General features: G+C 32.9%; 2 protein-coding genes across 2 annotated transcripts; both read left to right on the top strand.

The window, feature by feature from the left end:
* The first annotated feature begins 1,110 nt into the window (after window positions 1-1,110).
* LOC112800625 (uncharacterized) lies at window positions 1,111-2,776 on the top strand. The gene is made up of 5 exons (XM_025842966.3): window positions 1,111-1,341; window positions 1,452-1,504; window positions 1,908-2,099; window positions 2,189-2,278; window positions 2,381-2,776. Exons 1-5 carry the CDS (start codon window positions 1,285-1,287, stop codon window positions 2,547-2,549), a joined length of 561 nt encoding a protein of 186 aa, XP_025698751.1. The 5' UTR covers window positions 1,111-1,284; the 3' UTR covers window positions 2,550-2,776.
* A 3,304-nt stretch (window positions 2,777-6,080) lies between these two features.
* LOC112800624 (protein JINGUBANG-like) lies at window positions 6,081-7,773 on the top strand. Its single transcript, XM_025842965.3, has one exon. The coding sequence runs from the start codon at window positions 6,164-6,166 to the stop codon at window positions 7,457-7,459; it is 1,296 nt and encodes a 431-aa protein (XP_025698750.1). The 5' UTR covers window positions 6,081-6,163; the 3' UTR covers window positions 7,460-7,773.
* Window positions 7,774-9,041: the final 1,268 nt, after the last annotated feature.

Here is a 9,041-nt window from a genome sequence, read left to right as displayed (position 1 = left end):
ATAATTTTAGTTATTTTTTTGTTAGGTTTTGAATCTTTTTAGATACAGTTTAAATGTCTTTTTTTTAATTAAGAATTTTTATAATAACTTTAAATTTTTTAAAATAATTTTAAATATTTTTTATTTTAAATATTTCTTTTTACTTAAATTTTAAATTTCTTTCGTAATAGTTTAAATTCATATTTTATTAAAAAATAAAAAAATAAAAAATGGCTAATTGACTACACCTTAATTGATTACTTAAAGAAATTCGAAAATAGATTGGATAACTCCTAACTTTAGCTATTAACATCACAACACTCACACATCTAACATTAAAAAATTTTCATCCACTGTTAATTTCAGACAAGTCTCAAATCCAAATGCACATAGCAAGACAAAGATCATTAATACTATTTAGGGGTGTTTATAGCCGAGTGAAACCGAGTTTGTTCTGACCCAAATCCGACTCTAAATATATATTGGGTCTATTTTTTAAACTCTAACTCAGTCATAGACCCGATAAAATCTAAACATTTTCGAGTCACAACTATATCGAGTCCAAATCGAGTGAAAACCAGGTCTTTAAAGTTTTAACAATAATTTATAAAAAAACTTATTTATGATACACTTATTTATAAAGAAGAAACCTGTTACCGAAAAGTTGATATTCTTATTTCAACTTAAATTTGTCCAATGCTTCTTTGAATTATTTTCTAATTCAATAAGTATGATTAAAAATAAAATAAGAAACTTATGATAAATATAACATAATATTAAAATTAATTTAAAACATATATATCTTTTTTTCGATAAAAAACATATATATCTTTTTCAGTTCTTTTAGGGTGCACATGGGTCGAGTGAAATTAGGTTTGCCTTAATACAGACCCGACTCAAAATAATGGCCAAATCTATTTTTGAGATATTTTTTTTTTGGTTTAAAAATGGAGATTTTTGAGACCTTTACTTGATCTTAGACTCGTAAAATCATACAAAATTAGCCTGTTAAAATGTTTAGGGCCGAGCCGGCCATGAACACCCCTACTGCTAATACACGTCAAGGCCTTGTGTGCGTTGAACATTTTTTTTTGTCTTTAATATCCTGTTTAGAGAGTGTCCATAGAAACTGCCAATAAGTCTATTGACCCAATAAAAGATTTCAGGCCCAATTCCTCACGAGGGTAACAATGACGGAAAAATTAAAACATGCTGAACCAGCTTAAACCCTAGCTCTTATTAATTCGATTCCATAGGAGAGAGAGAGAGAGAGATTCAAACTCGAAATTGCATCAATATTCAATAATGTTTGACAGAGAAGATAGTGATTCCGACGCCCCTGAGGAATTCACAGCTCTGCAGGTCTTTCCTTATTTCACCCTGTTTTTCTCTCCGTTCAATTCATCAAAATTAAAATCCGTTTTTGTTATTGGATAAGTAGTTTGTGCTTAATCGAAGCTTGCGCTTCACAGGGTATACAACAAGACGAGGAGATTCGCAAAATTCAAAAAGAAAGTAAAGCTAGGTATGAAACGCTTTACTGCTTTGTTATTTTCTATGCTTACCTAAATTTCAGTTTCAGTTGTTTCCCTCCCAAGTGAAACTAGAAATTATTTATTTATTTATTTGGTTAAATCCACAAACTATGTTCGGTTGAAATATGCGAGGCTTCAAACGATTTTATTCAAAAATAAATCTCTTTGTAAATTCTACGTATCTGTTATGTTAAGTGTATGCATAAAGTGATAAAACTATGAAGGCATTCGGACTAACATTATTTTTATGATTAGAACTTACAAATTCATGAGATATGATTGTGTGTTATTCAGCTTTGTTCAAGTTACTTTCCAGGATTTATTATTGGATTCATGAAAAATTTGTCAACTTAAGCGGTTGTGAATGTTGTCTAACATGACTTTGCTCAATAGGGTTGCTCGCGAAGGGAAAGAGCGTAGGAGGAAATGGGCTGAGAAATTAACACCTCGACAATCCAAAGAAAGTAAGGACACTGCTCAAGGTGAAGAAGATGATGTATCAGGTTCTGAGCCTCAGCATAATTCAAATCCAGCTTCAGGGTTTCTTCCAGATGACATAGTGAAAATGCTGGCAGCTCGTGAGAAGTATGTGTCACCTCTCTTTCTCCCTTGTGAAATGTTAATGTGCATAATGGTTTAGATATGTATGTAAGAGTGCAATAATTCATTTGCAGACAAGTTTTCTTGCCTGACTCTGATGAGGAGAAGGAGAAGGCTAAAACAAACCTTGCCACTTCAAAGAAGAGGAAATCAAAGAACTCAGGGTGAGGGGGATTTCATCCTTTATTTATTTCTAAGAGCAATTAATGTATTAATCATGTTGCTTCTTAATTTCTAATATTATCTATTCTGATAATGGTTTGCAGTTTGGAACCTGTTATTTTGAGCGAACTAGGCCCTCCTCAATGTGTACAGGGTGCCTTAGAGTTCTTGAAAAAAAGAAAAATGTCAGTCCAGAGATCGTCCTCTGCATTGAACAATTCCAACAGAGCATTTCGGCTCCTTTCTAAGTCTGGTGTGATATTACAGAAGTGAGCATTTTTTTTCCTTCTTTTCTATTGCCAATAGGTGCAAGCGTTTCGGAATTATTTGCATCTTTGATATTATCGATTTTTGTCCTGGGAGAATTGTACTAACATATAGGATATTCAAGATATATTTATAGTTATTTATCCAGAGTGTTTTTTGCTCTAAGGAAAAGGATTCCCAAACCTTGAGATACATTGAGATGAAGGAATAACTATGAAAGAATTTCCCGTTTAGAACACAGCCCAAAGACATTTGAATGCAAAATAACAAAATACAACTTCAGTTCTGCTAATGAAAATCTAGTGCTACAATCTTGGTACTCGACCGCAAATGCAACCTTAACGTTAGCAGCCCACAATTAATCAATAATTCACTAGTCTTATGTCTCATATCGGGATGTATAATATACACTTGTTGGTTGGTAGCTTAAGGTCAAGGTGCAGAAAAAGAGTCTTCTTGCTGGAGCCACCTCTGCTCCGTGGCCGTATTGCCTTCCGAGCTGCTGGTAAAACCTTCAACAGTGTTTTTGATTTTGTTAAGTAGCTTTCGCTGACGGATGCGCTGAAGAACAGCTTGTTTGCTCAGGCTTTGAGATGAGGCCTTGGATGACAAAGATGACTTCAACTGGAGCTCGGACGAGATTTTGTCCACTATTGCAGAGTCCTTGCCCTCTAGGTGTTCTTCAAGACTTGATTTCTCAGTCTCTGAGAAAGTAGATTCACCTCTGGAAATAATGAAAGCCATTTTCTCTCTGTTTTCTGCTCAAGAAGAGTTGAAATGACAGAGCAAGCTCAAATATTTTATATAGAAAGTAGTTGTATGCCGTAGATATAAATCCATTTGAGCTCCGCTGTTTTAATTTTACTACTATAGGATAGCTAGTGGTTTTCGCTTAAGGGGATCGATTATTTATTTCTTCAAGGCCAAAGCCCGTTGTTTTCTCTCAAAAGGGGATGCAGTGCAAACGAAAGTGTGTTGGTAGGGACAAAAGAGTTCGTGGAAACTGGCGAATGCATCGTGATTCAATACATTATCATGAAACCACCAATGAATTCGGTTGGCTGTAGAGTGTGATGTCAAATGATAGAAATTAGAGGGAAAGGAAGGAAACTTTAATTAACTTGGAAGAATTTCAAATGTTTTTAGAATATCGATGTTAAAATTAGTTGAATTTCGTTATTATAGGATATTTGAAAATTTTCCTAACAATATACTGCAAACAAAAGAAGATCAGTAAACAGGAAATAAAAGAGTGAGCGATGTCAAAAACGTCATTTTTTAAAAATATTTTTTAATAATTAAAATTTAACACATATAATCGATTAAATTGTATTATTTTTATTAAAATTAGACTAGACAAATCAGTTTAGCTAAAAAATTAATAAATTAAATTTTAAATTGATCTAAATTAATTTTTTTATAAAAAATAACTATAATATTTCTATTATAAAAAATAACTAAAATATTTCTATTTTATACATATATTAATTTTGAAAATTCTAAATTCTAATTTTATAACGGTAGAGAAGAAAATAGTTAAAATTTAAGATTATCAAAATTAATATATATAATAGAAGTATTTTAGTCACTTTTTATAATAAGGGTATTGTAATTATTTTTTATAAAAGATAATATTAATTTAGACTAATTCAAAATTTGATTTACTTTTTTTATTAAATTAATTTGTCTAGCCTAATTTTGATAAAAATAACATAATTTAATCGATTATATATTAAATTTTAATTATTAAAAAACATATTTAAAAAAAATATTTTAGACGTGTTTTTATTTAAGTGCTTTTCTATAAAAGAATTTGCGCAATACGTATAAATTACACTATTTTAAATGTTTAAAAAACTATCTAACAATTCGAAGCAACACAAAGATTGAGTATGCTCTACGAACCTAATCGAAAGACTACTTACTAGAAGAGACTTGCACGTGTTATATATCTTTAGTAGGTTATTCAATTTTGAAGGTATAGTTGATTACTCTTTCTTTGCACGGAGATGATATAGCTAAACGGAAAAGAAAAAGGAAACAATGGACTATAAGAGTTGTTTCTATATTCCCAGTAAAACCACGAGACCCTCACATCTATATAGGTTGCTCTTTATACAGTATACTCCCTGATTTGAATGTTGCTATAAAGGGATTGATTATAATCTATATATATTTGATTAGGTTTCCATCTATCAATTTCTCATCATCACAGGGACGGACCTACTCGAGGGCGGGGGGAGCTTTTTTAAAAAAAAGATTAGCAGTAATAAATTATTAAATATGATTTAATTTTTTTAAAAATTTATTTAGTATTTAGTCTAATCATATAAATAAAAATTCAGTTTAACCTAAATATTAATAATTTCTAATATCTAAAAAGTAAATAACAATATTAAAAAATTGAAAAGATATTATTACTAATATTTTTTAATTAAATAAAATTTTTTAAATTTCATAAAGTGGATTTTTTTCTTCTGGTGTGCGTCCTTCTTGATTCATTTGGTATTAATTCTTTTTGTTTTAACTACTACAATTGATAAATCTTTGTCAGCTTTGAATATTGTGAAGAATAACTCAAAAATAAAACGAAAGATGAATTTTTTGTTATTTATCTTTTAATTATATTGAAAAGAAAATTGTTGAAAAATTTGACACAAATTCTATTATTGATGAATTTTATGATACGAAGAATCGACTACTTCGTTAATAAAAAAATACATACATATTTTTTGTACTTTAAAATATATTTTCTATTGGTATATTTTTATAATACATTTTATATTATATAATTTTTTGCATAATTTTTTAATATTATATATATTATTAACCTCATGATAATATTTTTGGATCCATCCCTATCATCATAGCTAGTTTGTTAATTTTTTTTAAATACCTCTCACCTCTTATTCTCTATTTTATTATTTGATAAAAAAAGTTGTTACTTTTTTTTCAAATAATAAAAATAATTATATTCATGTAAAGTTAAATAATTAAAATGATTATAAAATAATTTAATTAAATATATTAAATTATTTAACTAGTATCAATTATTAACTTTATTTGTAGATATATAATGGTATATGAGTCTCGATCCTTTTAAAAAACTGAATTAAAAATGGTTATGACTTTTCAATGAATTTGGTATACACAATATTGTTGGATTTTCCCTTCTTTTTTTCCCTTCCTTATTCTTTGGTCACATGTATCAGTATTTCTTGTTGCTAAAGTAGTAACCCTCAACCCGTCTTTAGGAAAAACATAGTATTAAAACGCTGCAACCTTTCTTGTTGTAGGAAAAAAAAGGCCAAATTTAGTGAATTGACCAAATCAAAAATAAGTTTTATGGGGGGCGACAAGAAAAGTCAGACATCCTTTTTACTGGTCTAGTCTTTTATCTAATTATGTGATTGCACTTATCCATCCACAGAACAATGATGACATGTCATAACCCAATTAGTTATAGACTTACGGTTTACAGAAATGAGCTTAATTAAGGCAAAGAGAAAATGAAGATAGAAGCATTGTTTGGCGGGTAGTTGGCATCATTTACAGAAAGAAGCATAGAATGAGATACAATGTTTACATGTTTGGAATAATAATACAAAGAACACGAAGAGATGGACGGTTACAACTCCGACGGGAACACTAGGAAACCCCTTATCACCATTGACGCCCCACATTTATTAGAAACTGCTCAAATGGCCGTTGACAATGACTCCTTACTCTCTCCTCTTGCCAAGTCTCCATGGTCCTCTCACATGAACCACAACACCAACATTGGAGGAGATGGCTTCACCAACCCCAACGATGAAGCTCTCGTTGGCTCCCTCGTCCGCGAAGAAGGCCACATATACTCCCTCGCTGCCACCAGGGACCTTCTCTACACCGGCTCCGACAGCAAGAACATTAGGGTTTGGAAGAACCAGAAGGAGTTTGCAGGCTTCAAATCCAACAGCGGCTTGGTCAAATCCATCGTCATCGCCGGTGAAAAGATTATCACCGGCCACCAAGACGGCAGGATTAGGGTTTGGAAGGTGTCTTCGAGAAATGAACAAATACACAGACGCATTGCCACTCTTCCCACGCTCAGAAACTACATCAAGTGCTCCATGAGACCCAGCAACTACATCGAGGTTCGAAAGAACCGCAATGTGCTTTGGATCAAGCACTACGACGCCATCTCTTGCCTTAGTGTCACGGAGGACTATGCCTTCATATACTCAGCTTCTTGGGACAAGACCTTCAAGGTTTGGCGAGCCTCCAACTTCAAGTGCTTGGAGTCTGTGGTGGCGCATGACGACGCCGTTAACTCCTTGGTTGTGGCGCCGGAAGGCTTGGTGTTCTCGGGGTCCGCGGATGGCACTGTCAAAATCTGGCGGCGCGAGATGCAAGCGAAAGGAACGAAACACTTCTTCCAGCAGACATTGCTGAAGCAAGAGTGTGCGGTGACGGCGCTGGTGATAAACGCCGACGGGAATGTTCTGTACGGCGGTTCGTCGGACGGGTTGGTGAACTTCTGGGTGAGGGCGACAAAGTACGAACACATGGGGATACTTCGGGGGCATAAACTGGCGGTGCTGTGTTTGGCGACGGCGGGGAACTTGATATTGAGTGGGTCGGCGGATATGGGGATCTGCGTCTGGAAGAGGACGCTTAGCAACGAGCATGTTTGCCTGACGACGTTGACCGGTCACACTGGACCGGTGAAGTGTCTGGCGGTGGAGAAGGACCCGGAGGCCATGTTGAATGACAAGAAGTGGATTGTGTATAGCGGCAGCTTGGACAAATCCGTCAAGGTTTGGAGAGTTTGCGAGAACGCGCCGCCCTCCCAACACGGCCACCAGCAATCTCGTACTAGTTCTGAGTTCCCCAGGGTCTCTTCTTTGAGGAAAATGGGCTCCAGAAGATACTAATAAATTAGTTAGTTACATTTATGGGAACATCATGCATGCATGCATGATTTCTCAAGCTCTTGTTTTTCTTTTTGGTAGGGGTATAGTATGTGAATTATTTATATGACTTTTATTTTCTCCAATTTCTCTTCATTTTTATTTATGTGAACTCTTTTAATATGATAATGCTAGGTTGGAAGGTTGATGAATATGGATTATGCATGATGTGTGTCTGCTTTTAGGGTTTATTGGATTGGATCAGTTATGTACGTGTATGATGTGCTTGCATGAATTCTATCTCAATGAGTAAGTTATCTTTGTGGGCTTTTGATCAATCAATGAGTTTCCCTTGGGTTAATCTTCACATACGAAGTAGAGATGAAAAGGGCATTCTCTTGGGTTTAAGGACAATACAAGCCCATTTTTCGGTGACGTTAGTAAATTTGATTTTCGAACTCCTACCCAAAAAAAGAGTACATCTATATATGTAAAACAAGAAAGCGATGGATTTACCAAACAAAAGAAAAACAAAACAAGAAAGCGATGGTGGAACACGTGCTGCGGTGAGTAAATAATGTCATAATCAACTACAATTCTTTTATCAGAAATTATATTTATTCTATGTTATTTATTTTTTATTCTATACTATTTTTATTTTTATTTTTTATCAATTATTTTAATTAAAATATGCATAAACAGTGGGGCAAATAATATGGTTTTTTTTTTTACCAACAAAAATTGGTAACTAATCTGAGTTTCGGGATTTTTCAATAATAAGAAGAGGATATATACTTTCATAGTCTATCTCATTGATAATTAAAGTGCTCAAGAAAGAAAATAGTGGGAGAAAATATTGAGTGGATGAAACGAAAGAAAGAAAGAACCCAGAAAGGCAATTCCGTTTTGCTGAGGAGCTAGTGGTGATAAAAGACAAGTTATGCTATGCTTGGTGTTCCTGCGGGAACGTGGAATCTGATTCTGCAGCTGCTAAGATTAGTATATTCGCAGCAGCAGATCCTTTCATGATTGGTCATATCATATGACTATAACACAATAGCACGACCATCCTAGTGCTTATTTAATTAGATTACACTGTAACTAAAGCATAGCCAAAACAAAACAAGCTCCTCAACTTGGATTAGGTTAATTAACTAGATTACAGTATGCTATTATACCTTGGGTGACGTGTACATATATACCTCTCATAGTCTCATTATTGAATACAGTCTGGATCATGAATAGTCTCTCGATCATATATTCATATTCAATAATACAGTGCTAAATGCTAAATAGAATGTGACCAGATTGATATCATAATCTCAATGTGTAACATTACATTTTTTTTATTTTTTCTTAAGAGGATTGGATGCTAATAAAAATATGAAAGATATGCAAATTATTATTTAAAAATTTAATTTTTAAATAACAAATTAAATTTTATTTTAATTTGTCTCTAAATTAAAGTTCCTACATATCTTATATGCGAAAAGATGCAATTTTTTTTTATTTTGAAGTAAAAAATTATAGCTATAAGTAATAACAAGTGTAAAAAGATAAAATTACTAAACATACAACTTTATAAGTTTAGAAAAAATAAATTGAT

The sequence above is a fragment of the Arachis hypogaea genome, chromosome 5 (genome assembly GCF_003086295.3).
Source record: "Arachis hypogaea cultivar Tifrunner chromosome 5, arahy.Tifrunner.gnm2.J5K5, whole genome shotgun sequence".
NCBI lineage: Eukaryota > Viridiplantae > Streptophyta > Magnoliopsida > Fabales > Fabaceae > Arachis > Arachis hypogaea.
Note: the sequence above shows the minus strand (reverse complement) of the source record. Positions and strands in the feature narration are given on the sequence as shown.

Excerpts from the sequence above, each read along its gene's own strand:
- LOC112800624 (XM_025842965.3), top strand. The coding sequence starts at position 6,164 with ATGGACGGTTACAACTCCGACGGGAACACTAGGAAACCCCTTATCACC.
- LOC112800625 (XM_025842966.3), top strand. The coding sequence starts at position 1,285 with ATGTTTGACAGAGAAGATAGTGATTCCGACGCCCCTGAGGAATTCACA. Across the intron at positions 1,505-1,907 it reads CAAAAAGAAAGTAAAGCTAG|GGTTGCTCGCGAAGGGAAAG; the intron begins GTATGAAACGCT and ends TTTGCTCAATAG. Across the intron at positions 2,100-2,188 it reads ATGCTGGCAGCTCGTGAGAA|ACAAGTTTTCTTGCCTGACT; the intron begins GTATGTGTCACC and ends ATTCATTTGCAG.